The 21721-nt window shown below is 46.0% G+C and overlaps 1 protein-coding gene across 4 annotated transcripts in view; it reads right to left on the bottom strand.

Moving 5' to 3' along the window:
• LOC143930908 (disintegrin and metalloproteinase domain-containing protein 9-like) overlaps positions 1-21721 on the bottom strand; it is a 140468-nt gene that overhangs the window by 7810 nt on the left and 110937 nt on the right. For all 4 annotated transcript variants that reach the window (XM_077455591.1, XM_077455590.1, XM_077455589.1 and 1 more), the window contains exons 16-19: positions 18458-18632; positions 15032-15112; positions 3137-3242; positions 1149-1278 (exon numbers count right to left, since the gene is read on the bottom strand). In XM_077455591.1, the coding sequence (XP_077311717.1) occupies positions 1149-1278; positions 3137-3242; positions 15032-15112; positions 18458-18632 (492 nt within the window). The remainder of the gene's footprint in view (positions 1-1148; positions 1279-3136; positions 3243-15031; positions 15113-18457; positions 18633-21721) is intronic.

Below are 21721 nucleotides of genomic sequence, written 5' to 3' on the forward strand. Positions count from 1 at the left end.
CTCTAGTACCCCCAATGGGCCATGTTTTCAGGTTTTCTTTTGCTTTGTACAGCTGCTTTAAATCAATATCAGTGACATGGTATTTATAAGAGCAATTTAATCTAAGGGAAGTTCCCAAAACCCATTGGGGGTACTTGAGGACTGAGGTTGAGAACTCCTGCAATAGAGGGTTCAGGCCACATAATGATACTCCAGAGAGCAGGATAAAAAAAAACTGGAAAGGGTTCTGATCCTTCCATATGCTATTCAAAAAAAAAAAAAAAGACAACAACAGTTTGTTGGCTTGACATAGACTAATGCTGCGTACACATGATCGGATTTGCCATCTGAAAAAACTTGGATGGTTTTTCCGACGGAAATCCGCTCAAGCTTGGCTTGCATACACACAGTCGCACAAAAGTCCTCTGAACTTTCAACCGTCAAGAACGCTGTGATGTACAACACTACGACGAGCCGAGAAAATGAAGTTCAATGTTTCCGAGCATGCGTCAAATTGTTTCCGAGCATGAGTAGGAATTTTGCACGTCGGAATTTGTACAGACGATCGGTATTTCGGATAGGAACTCTTCCCAACCGAAAAGTAGACAACATCCGCTCAATCTTTTGCTGGCTGGAATTCCGCCAGCAAAAGACCGATGGACCACATGGTCGCATTTTCTGACAAAAAGCTCACATCAGAGTTTTGCTGGCGGAATTTCAGATCGTGTATACGCGGCATTATGGTAACTCCTTAAAGCGGAGTTCCACCCAAAAATGGAACTTCCGCTTTAAGGGAAGGTGGCCCCCTGACATGCCACATTTGGCATGCCATTTTTTTGGGGGGAGGGGAAGCGGATACCCTCTTTTTACAGGAATTCCTGATTTTCTTTTTATTCCGATTTTCGGATTTTCGAATTTCTGAATTTTCGAATTCGGAGAATCCGAAAATTCAGAATTTAAAAAATTTGGAAATTTGGAATTGGAAAAATTTGGAAATTGGAAATTCAAAAATCTGAATTTTTAAATTTGTGAATTTTCGAATTTCCAAATTTCCAAAAAACAAAACAAAAAAAGAATGAAACGAAAACAAAAACATTTTTTGTCAGTGCCCATATCTAGTCCCTAATTTTCAAATAGAAATATTGCTGTATCAGTATTACTGGAAGTACCTGCGTCTCCTCTTTTCTCGGCAGCACCTTCTGCTAATTGCATCTCGCTTTATCCACAAGACGATAAGTAGGATGAGGATTGGGACAACCAGCAGGAAGAATATCAGCAATCCATCACGCAATGAAGTATCTGGGAAGACAAAATCATTGATGAAGGCTCTCACGATCTGTACCTGGGCTTGTACAATGTGTACAACCTGGGAGACAAGATTTTCCACTGTCACAGATTATCAGCCATTATGACATATTGTCACAGATCACAAGCCATTGTTATAGAATCACCTTGTAACATAACATCACCTTGTAATAGAGTGTACAATGATATTCTTTGCATCACTGTGATCACAGTTTATATTGCTTTAAATACGTATGTATGAAGGTTCCCAGCATCACAGCAATTACATAAGCAAGGGTCCAGAAGCACATGGGCCCTTTAATTGAGTGGTATACATGGGTGTGTGTAGGTACTGTAGTAATATCTTTTGGCAAATAAATTGGCATCTCAAGAATTGCCATTGAGATGGAGATTGGAGAGGCAAGAAGCCCTTAATGTTTTCCTATGGAGAACCATCAAACTGCTAACAAGAACCGATTTTATATAGAATGTTATAATTGTTTACAGCTTGTTTACAGAATATTATAATTGTTTACAGCTTGTTTATAGAATGTTATAATTGTTTACAGCTTGTTTATAGAATGTTATAATTGTTTACAAATGTTATAATTGTTTATAGCTTACTAGCTTGGAAGAAGCTACTGCAATACAGTAACTGATTTAGCCCTGAAAGACTTTACCCTCTTCCTGATCAGAGCACTTTTTGCGATCCGGCACTGCGTCGCTTTAATTGATGATGCAGATCTCAGACTTTGTGTGTCGGAAATTCCGACGGAAAAAGTCAGATGGAGCCCACACACGATCGGATTTTCCAACAAGATCCGATCGCACATTTTCCGTCGGAAAGTCCGACCGTGCGCACAGGGCATAAGGGATAATTATAACCCATGTCAGTTTTTTTTTTTTATGCCATCTGTGTCTCATTGGGGAGATTTATAGCCAAAATAGAAAGTGAGGGAATCCCTGCTTGTTATTAGGGTTACCAGAACCCCATTGGAAGAATTCCCCTCTACTCTTGTTCTGGTGACAACCCAAAATTTGGTATTTTCTTTTACTTTACTTATTCCCTATGATAATGGTAAATAAATCTATCCAAAAATAAATGTTCCCTTTAATTGTACTTTAAGGCTGGGTTCACACTGCAGCGATGCGGGAACGATGCGAATCCGCAGCGGGTTCCCGCATGGCATACCTCCCGGCGGCAGTTCACACTGCCCTATGCGAACTGCTGGGAGTGTCAGTGAAACGTTAATGACACCCCCAGATCAGTTTGCATATAGCAGTGCGATCTGCAAACTCGGACAGGAATCGGATCGCATGGTGTGAACACCCATGCGATCAGATTCTGCTGCGGACCAAAAAAAGGGTCCTGTATGAGTTTGGGCCGGATGCGATGCGAATTCAGGCATACTATCTGTATGGCTGAACTCGCATCACACAGAGATCGCATTTGATTTGCACTGCAGTGCGGTGCGAATCACATCCGGTTCTCGTAACCACTGCAATGTGAACCCAGCCTAAGGCTAATATATTGTTTTTCTGTAGAGCAAAGGAAATGAATGCGGTTGTAAAGCTTGGGGGTGTTTGTTGTAAAGCTTCTTTTTATGAAAGTAATAAACATGTTATACATACCTGCTCTGAGAAGAGGAGGATCCGGGCTGCTCTGTACAGCACTACACAGAGCAGGTAAGTATAACATGTTTGTTATTTTTTTTTTTTTTTTAAGAAAACCTTTAATATCACTTTAAGGTTGAAAAATCTTTTTGCCTTTATAAACACCTGAGGCTTTTGTGCAAACTCTAGATGCATCCATTGTATTACTACCTATTGCTCTCACTTACACCATGACCCATCTATGGTCAGCCTTACTTACCAATATGAGTAGGCCCACTATTAATACTTCCACCGTAGCCTCCCTTGTCACAGTAAGGAGGGGCCCAGCCATCATTGCAGTAACAGTTCCCAGTGTTATCGCACACCTGATGTGAAATAAAGAGGAAGTCGGCTAGAATTAGTTGGTAAGGTTGATTAAAGATACCAGATTATCCAGTTCAACCTGTGCATGTGTTTATGTCTCTACCAGTCCCCTTATCCTTCTATATTGCGTTTGCTAAGATGCCCATATAAAAGTTTTTTTAATTTATCAACACTTCATAGTTAGTTAGGTTGAATAAAGACACCAGTCCATCTAGTCCAACCTGAGTGAGTGTCTACAATTGTCCCTATCCCTGTACATTGCACAATCACATCAGTTTCTACCCTCACAGAGCCCACAATCCAAGGTCCCCATTCATATACCATGGCCAATTTTGGACAGAAGCCAATTAACCTACCTGCATGTCTTTGGAGTGTGGGAGGAAACCAGAGTACCCGGAGGAAACCCACGCAGGCACAGGGAGAACATGCAAACTCCAGGCAGGTAGTGTTGTGGTTGGGATTTGAACCAGTGACCCTTCCCTGCTTGAGTTCCATGTTCTTACCATTCTGACAGTAAAGAATCTCTTAGCCCCTGTACACACGGTCGGAGATTTTGTCCGTCGGATTTTGCCCGTCGGATCTTGTCCGAAGCTGTTGCATACACACGGTCGGACAAAGTTGTCCAAAAATCCGATCACTCAGAACGTGATGACGTAATTTCGTTACGATGGGACTACGTTCAGGCTAGTAGCCAATAGCTTTGATGTAGGAATTTGATCTGAGCATGCGTGGCACTTGGTCCGATCAAAATTCTTTACACATGATCGGAGTATGTCTGATCGAACCAGTTGGTCGGAAAATATTTCCAACAAGTTGGAAAATTGGGTCCGACGGATATTCCGACGGAATCAGTCCGATGCATACCACACACAGTCGGATTATCCGACAACACGGTCCGATAGGACACATTCCGACGGATTCTCCGACCGTGTGTACAAGGGCTTACACAGTTTAAAGTGGTTGTAAACCCTTACAAGACACTTTGACCTACAGGTAAACCTAGATTAAGGCTTACCTGCAGGTCCAAGAACTATCTCCTAAACCTACATGGTTTAGGAGATATTTACTAAAAGAGAGTCACCGTAGAGAGCGGCGCATGCGCCGTAGACAGCGGCGCACAGGCACAGGCGCACTATCACCGTTAGCAGCATGCCGCTGCTAACGGCGATATGCCGTTAGTGGCGGCTCCCGTGCGCATGTGCGGGAGTGACGTCATCGTTTACTTCCTCTTTAAGGTTCAAACTACATAACTTCATTGAGTGGCTACACATCTTCTTAAGCGATCTGAGCCTGAATAGTTTTCTCCCTATGCTAGAATCACCATTTAGATATTTGTATATTGTGATCTTATCTTGTCTTAAGTGTCTCTTCTCCAGGAAGAACAAGTTGAATGTTTGTAGCCATTCCTCATAGCTGAGGTCCACCAGCCCCATCATTATCTTTGTTGCCCTTCTCTGGACTCTCTCCAATTCCAGCACATCCTTCCTGAGGATTGATGACCAGAACTAGACAGCATACTCAAGATGAGGCCAAACCAGAGGTTTATAAAGTGGTAGAACTATAGTTTTATCTCTTGAGTAAATATAAAAGACAACAGTGCACTGAATTCAACCTGCTACTAACAACACAGTGATAGTGTCACACAATTCCTATCTTAAATATAATCACTTATAGTGCTCCAAACATCCATAGTGAATAAAAAATTATATATAATAATGTGGGTATATTGCGTGAAAAATAAATATCTATAAGTATACAGATCTCCGTGACATAAATTGTCAGATCACCTGAGACCAGGTGACAGATGCACTCCGTAGGAGTTGGAAGTGCACCGCTAGGTAGTGGACCTTAGGACTGACTGCTGCGGATTGTACCCAGGGAGATTCAGGACACAGGTCTACAGGATCACTAACACAGATCCCAATGAGAGCTGGAGCATAGATTTCCCAGGCCGTGGAGTCTAAGAGCCAGCGGGTGTTCGCCAGAGCCTCCAGAGGTGAGGATGGACAACGCTGCAGTCTGGCTTCAGGTCGCGGCCCCTAGGGTCTCACAGCTCACGCTCACAGTAGACTACAGGAGAAGGAAGCAGCAGGCTGGAACGACAAGGATAGTAAGGGCATACGGTAGAGGTCAGGGCAACCAGCACACAGGAACAACACAAAGTACACGCCAAAGGTTCAGGGTCACAGGCAGACGGGGATGGTCAGGGACATGCAAAAGGTCAAGGTCACAAGCAGACAGGAATCGTTGAGAACACGCCAAGGTCGGTAACAGAGTCAAACATAGAGCACACGGCAAGCAGGAAACAGGAAGCCAAACACACAGTGAATACACAATGGTTGATCAGCACCGCTGGCTTGCAGTGCACAGGTTAATATAGGGTTCCATGATAGGGCCTGGGGTGGAGCCATGCTTAGAGGAGAGGTTATAAAAACCACCAGGTGGAAGTGGCTGGCCTCTTAGTCTGAACACATGAGGGGAGGTAAGCAAACACAGGAAGATCACTCCATAACCATGACATAAATTATAAACATCCCTTGAGACCCTTGAGAAAGTCACGTGACATGTGAAGCAACGCGTCGGGAGGAGCCTGGTGATGACATCTGTAGTGCTGTATGCATACGAGATGCAGAGTAAGGAGATGATCGCGTCTGATCATTACATTTAGCGCTGGCTGATATTTTAATTTATGTGAGTGAGAGCGTCCATTCTCCATTCTCTTTTCATTTTTATTAGCATTGCGCAATGATGTGTTTTCCTTCTATCTTTACCCTTATGTGAGTACCACCACAAACTGCAGCATTGAAACCTCCTGACATGTATGAAACGGCAATTAGTCGGCAGGATCCTGAGTGAGGCATCTTTTCAGGATTGCTGTGAACTGGCTGGTTTTATTCAGGAGGTGCCTTTTGAATATTGCTTGTAAACAGAGGAATTTATTTGTTTGCAACTATATTACTTAACTATTTTCATTGAACTTTTTTATTATGGGATGTTTATAATCAATTTATTTATTTATGTCATGGAGATTTGTATACTTATAGATATTTATATTATATTAATATATATTATATATTATATTTATTTTTCACACAATATACCCACATTATTATATAAGGTTTTATTCGCTTGAGTATTTTCATGTTACGTTTTTTTTTTATTGTCTCTTGAGTTGAGTTTTTACAGCATGTCAATAGTCTGCTGGCCTTGCTTGGTGCAGCTTGGCATTGCATTCTATTGCTGAGTCCGTCATCTACAGTGCCTTGAAAAAGTATTTATACCCCTTGAAATTCTCCACATTTTGTCATTTTACAACCAAAACTGTGAATGTATTTTTTTTTTTAAAGTGATAAACCAACACAAAGTGGCACATAATTGTGAAATGGAAGGACAATGATAAATGGTTTTCTAATGTTTTTACAAATAAATATGTGAAAAGTCTGGGGGGGCATTTGTATGGTGCCAAAGTCAATACTTTGTAGAACCACCTTTCGCTGCAATTACAGCTGCAAGTCTTTTTGGTTGATGTCTCTACCAGTTTTGCACATCTAGAGAGGGACATTTTTGCCCATTTTTCTTTGCAAAATAGCTCAAGCTCTATCAGATTGGATGGAGAGCGTCTGTGAACAGCAATTTTCAAGTCTTGCCACAGATTCTCAGTTGGATTTAGGTCTGGACTTTGACTGGGCCATTCTAACACATGAATATGCTTTGATCTAAATCATTCCATTGTAGCTCTGGCTGTATGTTTATGGTCATTATCATGCTGGAAGGTGAACCTCTGTCAGGGAAATAGGCGTAATCTCACGAGGTACGTTCGTGTTAGCGCGCGTCGGCGCCTACGGAAGCGCAAGGTAGTTTCTAGACGAACGGCCGACGCTACGTCTAACCAGGCGAGCATACGCGGTGATGTTACGAACACACAACGTAGTCGACGTAGCCGTACGACCGCCTCGACGCGCTCACGACGTGACCTGGGTACCTCGCCTATTTAAACGTTCGCCTGACAGTGCTGCATCGCTGGATTATCGTCAGCTCCCCTGTGTACCTGAACCCGTGTTTCCTGTTATCCGATCTCCTGTGTACCGACCCAGCTTGCTCGACCTGCTCCTGTTATTCTCCTGGCTCTTACTCCTGGCTTGTACCCGACGTTCCTGGTCTGCTCCCTGCACCCGATCCCGGCTTGTCTTGACCTCTCTCTGGACTTCTGCTGCCCACTCTTGGACTTCCTAGCACGGTTGCCCTTAGAGACTTGTTTACCCGGCACTTGACCTCTGCTGCTGCTACCTGGCAACCTGTGCTACTGTGGGCACTGCATCCCTGTGTCAACTTCAGGGTTGTGCTGCACTCGGCCGCAAGGGGAGCCCTCTCAGCATCTCGGCCTCACTCCTGACCGTGACAGTATAATCCAGCCATGTCAGAGGTCGACAGAGGTGACTCCCCAATGGAGGCCATTTTACAAGAACTTACGGCCCTTACTCCAGCTATTCAGGAGCTCCAAGAGAGATATCTCTGGCTGAAGGAACGACTGCAACACCCTCCTGAACCGCCCACCTCCTCTGGTCAAGTTTCTGCTTTTACAACCTCAGCCGCTCCAGAACCACGAGTCCCAGCCCCGGAGCGCTTTTTTGGGGACCGAAGGAAATTCAGATCCTTCAAAAATTCATGTTTTCTCTATTTCTCCCTGCAACCTCAGACCTTTTCTTCAGAAGCGACCAAGGTGGGGTTCACCATTTCTCTGCTGAGGGACGATCCCCAGACGTGGGCCCATGGCCTGCTGGAACAATGCAGCCCTTACGTGGATACTTTGGATCTGTTCTTCAAGGCTATGTCACGCTTGTATGATGACCCTTTTCGGACAGCTACAGCTGAAGCAACCTTGTACGCCCTTCGCCAGGGTGATCGGCCTGCAGAGGACTATACAGTAGAATTCCGTACCTGGGGCTCTGATTCCGGCTGGAATGAAGCAGCACTAAAATACCAATATCGGATGGGGTTGTCTGAAGCTCTCAAAGACGAGTTAGCCAGATTAGAGATTCCCACTACCCTTGAGGATCTCATCTTGCTTACTATCCAGCTCGACCGGCGTCTACGGGAGCGCCAGTCTGAACGCGCTCGGATTTCTTGTTCTATCCAGGCTCCACCTTCAGCTCGCCCAGCAGCAGCTCCCCTTCTGAGGGGCATGCCCCATCCCGCTTTAACCTCCGAAGAGAGACTTCATCGCCGACAGGCACACCTTTGTTTTTATTGTGGGGAATCAGGACATTTCATTAACAACTGCCCCACAAGACCGAGTAAACCAGTCCTAGGCACTCCTTTTCATCTTCAGGTAGCGAAATCAGCTTCCGCCCACATCACTATTCCGGTCACGTTGATGGTGGCAGGTAGAGGAGTTCCTCTACAGGCAATAATTGACTCCGGAGCCTGTAGCTGCTTCCTGGACTTAACCCTGGCTAAGAGTCTGGCTCTCCCACTTAACCTCAAGGAACGGAGATTGACTGTCCATTTGGCCGACGGCTCCTTACCCAGTTCTGGCCATGTCACCAAGGAAACTATTCCCATCCTGGCGATCACCGATTCAGGTCATCGGGAATTCCTTAAATTTGATGTTCTGAGTTCTCCGATGTTCCCCGTTATCCTAGGGATTCCTTGGCTTCAGGCTCACAACCCCTGGATCGATTGGCTCAAAAAGGTGGTATCCTTCACATCTGCCTATTGCCAACAGCATTGCTTAGATTCCGTACCCCATAACCTACCCAGTTGTCTGACTGTACAACCCGTACCCAGTCCAGTTCCTCACATACCAGCAGTTTACCAGGAATTTAGAGATGTGTTTGATAAGAAGAAAGCCGATACCCTACCTCCACACCGCCCCTATGACTGCCCCATTGAATTATTACCCGGGGCCCCCATTCCTTTTGGTCGGATATTTCCCCTTTCTGAGACTGAACTCGAGACTCTGAGACAATACATTGATGAGAACCTGGCCAAAGGATTCATTCGTCCCTCTTCATCCCCTGCCGGTGCAGGCATCTTTTTTGTGGAAAAAAAGGACAAGACTCTAAGACCATGTGTGGACTATAGGGAATTAAATAATATTACCCTTAAGAACCGCTATCCACTTCCGCTCATCCCTGAACTCTTCCAAAGATTCCACACCTCACGTATCTTCACCAAACTCGATCTACGTGGGGCTTACAACCTTGTCCGTATCCGAGAAGGGGACGAGTGGAAGACCGCTTTCAGAACAAGATTTGGGCATTTCGAGTACTTAGTCATGCCCTTTGGACTATGTAATGCCCCGGCAACCTTTCAACATTTCATTAATGACATCTTTCGGGAGCATTTAGACCACTTTGTTGTCGCTTATCTTGATAACATTCTCATTTTTTCAACTTCGCTAGAGTTTCACAGGGTACATGTTAAGAAGGTACTATGTATTCTTAGAACACATGGGTTATATGTCAAAGCCGAGAAGTGTGATTTCGAAAAGGAATCCATTCATTTCTTGGGACTCATCATTACCACAGGTGGAATTGCCATGGACCCGCAGAAAGTGAAATCTATCCTGGATTGGCCCGCCCCTTCTGACAAAAGGAGTGTACAGAGATTCATCGGGTTTGCAAACTTTTACCGAAGATTCATAAAGGGCTTCTCCACCATTGTAGCCCCCATTACTCAGACCACTCGCCAACACACCAAGTTCCTCTGGTCCCCAGCAGCTCAGTCCGCCTTTGACCAGCTCAAGACCCTCTTTACCACCGCGCCCATCCTGCAGCATCCAGATCCCGCCTTGCCCTACGTGCTAGAAGTTGATGCCTCGGAGGTGGCCACAGGGGCGATCTTATCTCAACGTCAAGGTTCCAAAGCTTTACTGCATCCTGTAGCCTTTTTCTCTCGAAAGATGAGTTCCCCAGAAAGGAACTATGATGTAGGGGATCGGGAACTTCTAGCGATCAAGACCGCTCTTGAAGAATGGAGGTATCTCCTGGAAGGTGCCGCTCACCCCATTCTAATTTTTACTGACCATAAAAACTTAGAGTATCTCCGCACAGCCAAACGTCTGAGACCCCGACAGGCCCAATGGTCTTTGTTCTTTTCAAGATTTCATTTCCACATAACCTATCGCCCAGGATCTAAGAACAGCAAAGCGGATGCTTTATCCCGGATGTTTCCTGATACCCCGAAAGGAGTCCCACCCAGTACAATTTTGTCCCCCCAAAATTTCTTACTGATCCAACCGGATCTAAGGTCTTCAATCGAGCTGGCCACCAGGCAGTGTACGGAAACTGAAGTTTCTTCCCTGAGAAGCCAAGGAGGGCTTCTATGGCATCGGGACAAGATTTTTGTTCCCCAACAAGCCAGGTTACTGGTATTAAAGACTTTCCATGACCACCAACTAGCAGGCCACTTTGGAGTCCGGAAGACGACTGACCTTGTACAGCGGTCCCTATGGTGGCCTACTTTAAGGGCTGACTGTAAAGTATACGTTGACTCCTGTACCATCTGCCAACGTAACAAGGGATCTAACACCAGACCCTGGGGTCTGTTAAGGCCACTGCCAGTCCCGGAGAAACCATGGAAAGAAATTTCCATGGATTTTATTGTAGAACTACCTCCCTCTGAAGGGTTTACGACCATTTTGGTGGTAGTAGACCGCCTGTCCAAGATGGCGCATTTTTTGCCGTTAAGAGGGACTCCCTCTGCCCTGGATACGGCAAAAACTTTTATACAAGAAATTGTCCGATTACACTGGGTTCCTGACAGCATTGTATCGGACAGAGGGGTACAATTCACCTCCAAATTTTGGAAAGAACTGTGTAAATTACTCTCAATTAGAATATGTTTGTCCTCTGCCTATCACCCACAGAGCAACGGTCAAACCGAAAGAACCAACCAAACACTGGAGCAGTACCTGCGATGCTTCTGCTCCTTTTCCCAGGATGATTGGGTTTCCTTGTTACCTTGTGCAGAATTTGCCTATAACAACTCAGTGCACGCCTCTACCAACCAGTCACCTTTCTGGGCAAACTACGGATTCCACCCCTCATTTCTGCCTAATACCATTCCTGAATCTTCTGTCCCGGCAGTTCAAGACAGAGTAAACCTCATTCGCACAAACTACCAAGTACTTCAAGATACCATGAAGAGGGCTCAGGAGGAGTACAAAAGACAGTACGATAAGAGGAAGAGAGTTAACCCTACCTTCAAGGCAGGAGATAAGGTGTGGCTTTCAGCAGCAAATCTTAAACTGCCATGTCCATCCCGGAAACTGGGACCTAAATTCCTGGGTCCTTTTGAGATTAAACGGGAAATTAATCCCGTAGCATTTGAACTTGTTTTGCCTGAATCGTTTAAGATCCATCCTGTATTTCATGTTTCCCTTCTTAAACGTGTTACCTTTAGTCCTTTTTCAGGAAGAGAAGAAGTGCCCCCACCTCCAGTTCAGGTTGGTGAAGAAACCGAATACGAAGTTGAGTCTATCCTGGACTGTCGTCGGAGAGGTAGGACTATCCAGTTTTTAATCAAATGGAAGGGGTATTCTGCTGAAGAGAACTCTTGGGAACCTGCCAATTACGTACATGCTCCTAAGCTTATACACAGGTTCCGCAGCAGTTATCCTGAAAAATGGGCTCGGTTGGGCATCCGGAGGCTGCCCCTTGGGGGGAGGCACTGTCAGGGAAATAGGCGTAATCTCACGAGGTACGTTTCGTGTTAGCGCGCGTTGGCGCCTACGGAAGCGCAAGGTAGTTTCTAGACGAACGGCCGACGCTACGTCTAACCAGGCGAGCATACGCGGTGATGTTACGAACACACAACGTACTCGACGTAGCCGTACGACCGCCTCAACGCGCTCACGACGTGACCTGGGTACCTCGCCTATTTAAACGTTCGCCTGACAGTGCTGCATCGCTGGATTATCGTCAGCTCCCCTGTGTACCTGAACCCGTGTTTCCTGTTATCCGATCTCCTGTGTACCGACCCGGCTTGCTCGACCTGCTCCTGTTATTCTCCTGGCTCTTACTCCTGGCTTGTACCCGACGTTCCTGGTCTGCTCCCTGCACCCGATCCCGGCTTGTCTTGACCTCTCTCTGGACTTCTGCTGCCCACTCTTGGACTTCCTAGCACGGTTGCCCTTAGAGACTTGTTTACCCGGCACTTGACCTCTGCTGCTGCTACCTGGCAACCTGTGCTACTGTGGGCACTGCATCCCTGTGTCAACTTCAGGGTTGTGCTGCACTCGGCCGCAAGGGGAGCCCTCTCAGCATCTCGGCCTCACTCCTGACCGTGACAACCTCCGCCCCAGTCTCAAGTCTTTTGCAGACTCTTATGCCTTGTACACACGGTCGGAACTTCCGACCACAAAATCCATCTGATTTTTTCCGACGGATTTTGGCCGAAACTTGTGTTGCGTACACACGGTCGGACAAAGTTGTCAGAAAATCCGATCGCTCAGAACGGGGTGACGTTGGTTGCATACGATGGGACTACGTACAGGCTAATAGCCAATAGCTTTGGTCTCGTAATTTAATCTGAGCATGCGTGGCACTTTGTCCGTCGAAATTCTCTACAAACGATTGGAAAAAGTCTGATCGGATTTTGTTGTCAGAAAATTTTAGATCCAGCTCTCAAACTTTTTCAGTCTGAAAGTCCGACCATGTGTACAGGGCATAACAGGTTTTCTTCTATGATTGCCCTGTATTTGGCTCCATTCATCTTCCCATTAATTCTGACCAGCTTCCCTGTCCCTGCTGAAGAAAAGCATCCCCACATCATGATGCTGCCACCACCATGTTTCACAGTGGGGAAGGTGTGTTTAGGGTGATGTGCAGTTAGTTTTCTGCCACACATAGCATATTTCTTTTAGGCCAAAAAGTTAAATTTTAGTCTCATCTGAACAGAACACCTTCTTCCAAATAGTTGCTGTGTCCCCTGCATGGCTTCTCGCAAACTGCAAATGGGACTTCTTATGGATTTCTTTCAACACTTCCATAAAGACCAGATTTGTGGAGAGCACGACTAATAGTTGTCCTGTGGACAGATTCTCCCACTTGAGCTGTGGATCTCTGCAGCTCCTCCAGAGCTATGGGCCTCTTGGCTGCTTCTCTGATGAATGCTCTCCTTGTCCGGCCTGTCAGTTTAGGTGGACGGCCATGTTTTGGTAGGTTTTCAGTTGTGCCATACTCTTTCCATTTTCGGATGATGGATTGAACAGAGCTCCGTGAGAGGTTCAAAGCTTGGGAAAATATTTTTTCAACCTAACCCTGCTTTAAACTTCTCCACAACTTTATCCCTGACCTGTCTGTTGTTTTCCTTGGCCTTCATGATGTTTATTCACTAAGGTTCTCTAACAAACCTCAGAAGGATTCACAGAACAGCAATATTTATACTGGGATTAAATTACACACAGGTGCACTCTATTTACTAATTAGGTGACTTCTGGAGGCAATTGGTTCCATTCAATTTTAGATAGGGGTATCAGAGTAAAGGGGACTGAATACAAACGCCCCCCACACTTTTCACATATTTATTTAGAAAACCATTTATCATTTTCCTTCGACTTCACAATTATGCACCACTAAACTGGCCTTTTGTTTAGTTTGGAGACCCCAGATTAAACAGGTAAAAGACATGCCTAACATATGCTACATGCACAGGGCTTTTTTTCTCAGAGAATAGGTGCAGGAACTCCCCACTTCTGAGTCATTACTTGTCTCCACTCCCTACCCACCTCTGAGCACCATTCCTTGGTTCCACCCCCCCCTACCCACCTCTGAGCACCATTCCTTGGTTCCACCCCCTACCCACTTCTGAGCACCATTCCTTGGTTCCACCCCCTACCCACTTCTGAGCACCATTCCTTGGTTCCACCCCCTACTCACCTCTGAGCACCATTCCTTGGTTCCACCCCCTACCCACCTCTGAGCCCCATTACTTGGTTCCACTCCCTATCCATCTCTGAGCACCATTTCTTGGTTCCACCCCCTACCCACCTCTGAGCACCATTCCTTGGTTCCACCCCTGACCCACCTCCGAGCACCATTCCTTGGTTCCACACCCTACCCACCTCTGAGCACCATTCCTTGGTTCCACCCTGACCCACCTCTGAGCACCATTCCTTGGTTCCACACCCTACCCACCTCTGAGCACCATTCCTTGGTTCGACACACTCTACCCACCTCTGAGCACCATTCCTTGGTTCCACCCCCTACCCACCTCTGAGCACCATTCCTTGGTTCCACACCCTACCCACCTCTGAGCACCATTCCTTGGTTCCATCCCTGACCCACCTCTGAGCACCATTCCTTGGTTCCACCCCCTACCCACCTCCCAGTACCAACCATTTTAGAAAATAAAGAGCCAAGTATCATTTTGTGGTGCTAAGTAAAAAAGTAAAAAAAATAAAAAATAAAAAAATAGATCCACTCCAGCACCAATAGATCCCCCAGTAGCCAGCATTAATAGACCCTCCAGCCCATCCCAGCACCCCTTGTCATTACATACATTCAGTGCTGGAGGTGGCAACACTACGTTCCCCTGCGTTCCAGCTGGAAAAAAAACAAAACTGTACATGCAGACGTTCTACCTGCAGGGTTATCATTCCTTTTGCTCCATGCATGCATTTACTGTATATGATCATTATAATCACTGTGTGTTGGCTCGTTGTACGGCATTGTGGAAGAAGCTGGCTTGTACAATGGACATGACTCTGCTGACAATTACAGCAAAAGGAGCAACAATACTAGAACACAGCAAATAGTATTAGCTGACAATACTACACCATACTCACCCCATGGTCATTACATTTCCCTTTGATGTCACAGTTGAATCCCAGCGCCGTGGCATTCACACATTGATAGTTGACACAGGCCTAATCAGGAACACAGGAATTAAAAATTGTCAGCAGAAACACGGAAGTTAGATCATTGCATTCTTGCTTAAAGTTAGTTACACATTCATTTATTTATTTTTGTTCAATTTCCTTTAGATTTACCTTTAATTACGTAGTACAAGGGCCTGCCTGATTGCATACGATTTGAAAGTGTTTAGGTTTGACCTCATATCATATGGGTTTTGGTAAATCTAAAGGAAATTTGCTTAACCACTTAAGCCCTGGACCAATTTGCAGCCAAAGGACCCTGGCCCCTTTTTGCGATTCGGCACTGCGTCGTTTTAACTGTCAATTGCGCAGTCGTGCGACGTGGCTCCCAAATAAAATTGGCGTCCTTTTTTCCCCACAAATAGAGCTTTCATTTGGTGGTATTTGATCACCTCTGCGGTTTTTATTTTTTGCGCTATAAACAAAAATAGAGTGACAATTTTGAAAAAAAATGCAATATTTTTAACTTTTTGCTATAATAAAATATCTCCAAAAAATATATAAAAAAAAACATTTTTTTCCTCAGTTTAGGCCGATAAGTATTCTTCAAAATATTTTTGGAGAAAAAAATCGCAATTAGCGATTATTGATTGGTTTGCGCAAAGGTTATAGCGTTTACAAAATAGGGGATAGTTTTATAGCATTTTTATAATTTTTTTATTTTTTTTACTAGTAATGGCGGCGATCAGCGATTTTTATTGTGGCTGCGACATTATGGCAGACACATCAGACATTTTTGACACATTTTTGGGACTATTGTCATTTATACAGCAATCAGTGCTATTTAAATGACGTTATGTGTTTTTTATATTGTAGGGGGGCGTGGCCTGGTATGTGACGTCACTGATCGTCTTTCCTTATGATTGGTGACAGCCACAGTAGGAAGCATGGGGAGAGGTTTGTTTACACAGACCTCTCCTCATTCTTCAGCTCTGGGACCCGATCGCGGGACGCCAGCGGTGATTGGGTCCGCTGGTCCCGCGGCCACGGAGCTCAGGACCGGGTCAGGAGCGCGCCGGCGGTGGCTCGCGAGCGACCCACGGCTGGGCACTTAAAAAGCAATGTACCGGTACGTGCTTGTGCCCAGCCGTGCCATTCTGCTGACGTATATGTGCAGGAGGCGGTCCTTAAGTGGATAATGTGTAGCCAGCTTTATATTGATGTGTTGCGAGGAAAGATGACTATATGATTTATAATGATATTTGCTTATTGTTTTGGTTTGATTATCACAGAGTTTTTGTAAATTAACTCAGTTGAAGGGAAATTAAGATTACCAAAATCGGTAGGCGCAACAAGATATGTGTCACTATATAGCAGTGATGGCGAACCTTGGCACCCCAGCTGTTTTGGAACTACATTTCCCATGATGCTCAACAACACTGCAGAGGGCCTGAGCATCATGGGAAATGTAGTTCCAAAACACCTGGAGTGCCAAGGTTCTCCATCACTGCTATATAGAATCTTTGTAGTTGTGGGAACATTATGACTTGTTTGCAGCCACCCATATACTATTCTGCATTAGCACTAGGGCACTTTTGTATTGCGGGATTAAGGGAGCGTGGGATAATACACACACATCTTCAACACTGCTGTCAAGGGGGGCCCGGGGCAGTTGCCCCTTTTGCCACCTTATAAATCAGGCACTGCCAGGACACGGGAGGAAAATGCAGCTTAAAAACAAGCCCAAAGCCACGTTTTGCATGCGCATTTTTATGCAAATTCATGGGTTTGGCATTAATGCAGTCTATTGTATTACAGTAAAACCTTGGTTTAGTAGTAACTTAGTTTGAGACAAGCAACATTTTTAAATACATTTTGACTTGATAAACAAGCGATGTCCAGATATACAAGTAGCGTCATGTCACAACTGAGTATAAAAGAGAAGAGAGGCGCCTCTAAGTGTAGCAATATGGTTACATTTAATGAAGGTACAACATTTAGCAACTCACATGGTTGATTAATAAAACTGGCACATTTAGTCAGTGAGTGGGAGGTGAGGTGACATAAGAGGGATATCCCGTGAGTAGGAGGTGAGGTGACATAAGAGGGATATCCTGTGAGTAGGAGGTGAGGTGACATAAGAGGGATATCCTGTGAGTAGCAGGTGAGGTGACATAAGAGGGATATCCTGTGAGTAGGAGGTGAGGTGACATAAGAGGGATATCCTGTGAGTAGGAGGTGAGGTGACATAGGAGGGATATCCTGTGAGTAGGAGGTGAGGTGACATAGGAGGGATATCCTGTGAGTGGGAGGTGAGGTGACATAAGAGGGATATCCTGTGAGTAGGAGGTGAGGTGACATAAGAGGGATATCCTGTGAGTAGGAGGTGAGGTGACATAGGAGGGATATCCTGTGAGTAGGAGGTGAGGTGACATAGGAGGGATATCCTGTGAGTGGGAGGTGAGGTGACATAAGAGGGATATCCTGTGAGTAGGAGGTGAGGTGACATAAGAGGGATATCCTGTGAGTAGGAGGTGAGGTGACATGGGAGGAATGCCCCATTAGTGGGAGGTGAGGTGACATAGGAGGGATATCCTGTGAGTAGGAGGTGAGGTGACATGGGAGGAATGCCCCATTAGTGGGAGGTGAGGTGACATAGGAGGGATATCCTGTGAGTAGGAGGTGAGGTGACATAAGAGGGATATCCTGTGAGTAGGAGGTGAGGTGACATAAGAGGGATATCCTGTGAGTAGGAGGTGAGGTGACATAGGAGGAATGCCCCATTAGTGGGAGGTGAGGTGACATAGGAGGGATATCCTGTGAGTAGGAGGTGAGGTGACATAGGAGGGATATCCTGTGAGTAGGAGGTGAGGTGACATGGGAGGGATTTCCTGTGAGTGGGAGGTCAGGTGACATAGGAGGAATGCCCCATTAGTGGGAGGTGAGGTGACATGGGAGGGATATCCTGTGAGTGGGAGGAGAGGTGACATGGGAGGGATATCCTGTGAGTGGGAGGTCAGGTGACATAGGAGGAATGCCCCATTAGTGGGAGGTGAGGTGACATGGGAGGGATATCCTGTGAGTGGGAGGTGAGGTGACATGGGAGGGATATCCTGTGAGTGGGAGGAGAGGTGACATGGGAGGGATATCCTGTGAGTGGGAGGAGAGGTGAGATGGGAGGGTTATCCTGTGAGTAGGAGGTCAGGTGACATAGGAGGAATGCCCCATTAGTGGGAGGTGAGGTGACCCGGTAAAGAGATAATGCTGAGTCAGAAAGAGGGACATGTGTAAATGTGAACAAGCTGGGAGGAGAGGAAAGCTATGAACGGTTCTGAAGTTCCTCTTTACCTTCTACAACAATGCAAAATTAGAAAACACATTACAGAGGCCATTTACCATATCCTTCCCACAGGCCGTCCCCTGATGTACCAGTCCCGGGTCAGGTACATCAGTACCTAGGTTGAAGTCTACCCCAGTACAATGCACACCTCCCACATTGGAAATAATGATGCTGCTAGGCAGGCTGGTATTAAACGATCCTGTACACTGCAGTTTTCCACACAGACTGTCCCTGTGGAGAGAACACAGAAGACAACTATTACATGGCTCTTGAAAGTCAACACATTGTATATTGCAGAAAAAGATGATTTCTTAGTCAGATAATGTTAAGGAATAATTCCAGACATGACTATATTATACATAGTAACATTGGTGCAGCTTGAACCAATTTACTATGTACTGGAAGGTGAAAAATCACTGAAGAAGACACTGCTACTCCAGTGATCTCATCTTGCTTATGGGTTCCGTGCCAAGCGGCTGGACTTCTGCTTACTGAATACAGAAGGCATTAGGCACTGGCACCATTCAGAGAATGGCTTGCATTTTCTGAATGAATGGAGGTGGAGAGGAGGGGCACTGACATGTTCTTCACTTCATCCAATCAGAAAATGTTCTGCAATCATTCAGGAAATGCAAAGCTTTCTCCAAATGGTTTGGGCTGAATAACCTGGGACGTCCCGCACCTTGCATGCAGAGGCTGCTACCCGGCTGCATGTGCAGACCACATGCAGCTGAGCTGGACGTCTGCCATACAGCAGGATCGGCTGTTGCAACTTCACTAAGGTGGGCCTCAGGTCAAGGAATCACAAAGAGAGAAGTGGGCCTCAGGCCAGAGGGAGCTATCTGATTAGCTGGTGTGCAAGAAGAAGGTGTGTCAGGGTGGGACTATAAAAGTTGTGAAAAGTGAGCAGCACACCACGTGGAGCAGCTTTTTTGGAGCTCGCTCTTGCCTGTTGCCATTGAGAGGGCTAGCGTTGCATCCCCATGTTTAGACACGGATCTTCTATTCCAAACAGTAAAATTACCCGGTGCTATACCTTGGGTTAGGAGAGGGCTCTCTAGCACCTTTTGTGCTGATTGTACAGGACTGTGTCCAAAGAGGTGAAGCCATGGGCAAGGTGCTTGGTCTGTGGAACTTTGTTCAATCGAACTGTTGCCCACACATGAAACAGCCCAAGGTGTCTCTGACACCGGTTTTACGTCAGTGTTGTAATTGCATTTCAAGTGTCCAAGACCATGCTGTCCACAACTCCAGAGTACCCTGCTGGACCCATACAATCCCCTAAGCCTAAGCATGCTGAAAGTCTATGTGAGACGGGTGAGGTCTGGGGTGCCAGGGGCCAGAAGGATGAGAAGACTAGGCCTCAGGCCACCATCCGCGCACGTGACGGTATTGGTTTGGGCTGAACAACCTGTGACATCCTGTAACCGGCATGTCGAGACTGAAACCTGGCTGTATGTTAACCACTTGCTTACTGGGCACTTAAACCCCCCTCCTGCCCAGACCAATTTTCAGCTTTCAGCGCTAATGCATTTTGAATGACAATTGCGCGGGCATACAACACTGTACCCAAATGAAATTTTTATCATTTTTTTCCCACAAATAGAGCTTTCTTTTGGTGGTATTTAATTACAGCTGGGAGTTTTATTTTTTGCAAAACAAACAAAAAAAGATGCAAAAAAAAAAAAATCATGTTTAATAGTTTGTTATAAAATTTTGCAAACAGGTCATTTTTCTCCTTCATTGAAGTGCGCTGATGAGGCGGCACTGATAGGCTGCACTGGTGGGCACTGATAGGCTGCATTGGTGGGCACTGATAGGCTGCATTGGTGGGCACTGATAGGCTGCACTGGTGGGCACTGATAGGCATAGTTAAGGCAGCACTAATAGGCACAGATAAGGCGGCACCGATGGGCACAGATAAGGCGGCACTGATGGGCAAAGATGAGCACAGATAAGATGGCACGGATGGGTGGCACTAAGGGGCACTGATAGGTACCACTGATAGATGGGACTGATGGGCACTGATAGGTGGCACTGATAGGTGGCTCTGATAGGTGGCACTGATGGGCGGCACTGCTGGGCACTGATGGGCACTGGTAGATGACACTGATGGGCACGGATATGTGGCACTGGGGTGCAGCACCTTTGTTGAGGCAGATTATGGGCACTGCAGGGTGGCACTGTGGGCACTGCTGGGTGGCACTGACGGGGGCACTTATGTTTTAATGAGGTGGCACTGGCAGGGGGCAGGTGGGCACTGGCAGGGCTGGCCGTGATCGGGACTGATGTCCCGATCACGGCCGCAGGTGATCGGCTCTTTTTTTTTCTCCTCGCGCTGTCAGCCCGAGGAGGGATAATAGCCGATTACCGGCTCCGTTGTATCACATGATCAGCTGTCATTGGCTGACAACTGATCACGTGGTAAGGGGTTGGGATCGACCCCTTGCTCGGATCAGTGATCAGGCGAGTCTCATAGATTCACCGATCACAGAGCGCACTGCGCGCGCCCCTCAGGGGGCGCGCAGGCCGCTCGTGCATGGGACAACGTCAATAGACGTAGTCCCGGCAAAGGAGGTCCGCGCTGTAGCCGTCATTCGGCTATAGCGCGGTCTCAAGTGGTTAAGCATACCTCCCAACTTTTTGAGATGGGAATAAGGGACACCTACTAGGAAAAGTATGTAGGCATAGGACACACCCCTTGCCACTCCCTCTTAAAGGAGAATTAACCAAAAATGAAAGATTAGTTGAAGCTACAAGGGCTTTTTTTTTTTTTACCTCTACTATTCCTTTTATTGGCTTTTGAAATTTACAAATGCAGCAATTTAGAAATCAGATGAAAGGTTTAGTGCCGGGAAACACCTATTGATAGATAAAAAGTGCATTTTATATACAACTATATAGATCAGACCAAAATGAGGGACAGATGAGGAGGAAAGAGGGACAGAGGGACATTGCTCCAAATCAGGGGAAGTCCCTCCAAATCAGGGACAGCTGGGAGCTATGATGTTAAGGCCAGGTAAAGCTGAGCTAGGTCAGTTTTTAGTTGGAAAGCAGAGGGACTGGCAGGAACACCAGGGATTTCACACAAATTAAGCAATACAAAGAGAACAGGATACTTCCTCATACAAGTACATGGAACAGAAGGCACATATCAGGAATATAAAATATTGTGTTTACATAATTAAAGATTAGATTAGGATTGCACTTTGCAGAGGTCTCTTTGCAGGCCAGATGATAAATGTGCTGGGAAATCTCTTGTTTTGTGCTCACCTATCCCCTGTGCCTCCAGTTCCAGCTTTCTAATGCACCCAGGAGAC

This window comes from Lithobates pipiens, unplaced genomic scaffold (assembly GCF_037356315.1).
Source record: "Lithobates pipiens isolate NorthernLeopardFrog02 unplaced genomic scaffold, aLitPip1_a1.2 Scaffold_25, whole genome shotgun sequence".
In the NCBI taxonomy this organism is placed as follows: Eukaryota; Metazoa; Chordata; class Amphibia; order Anura; family Ranidae; genus Lithobates; species Lithobates pipiens.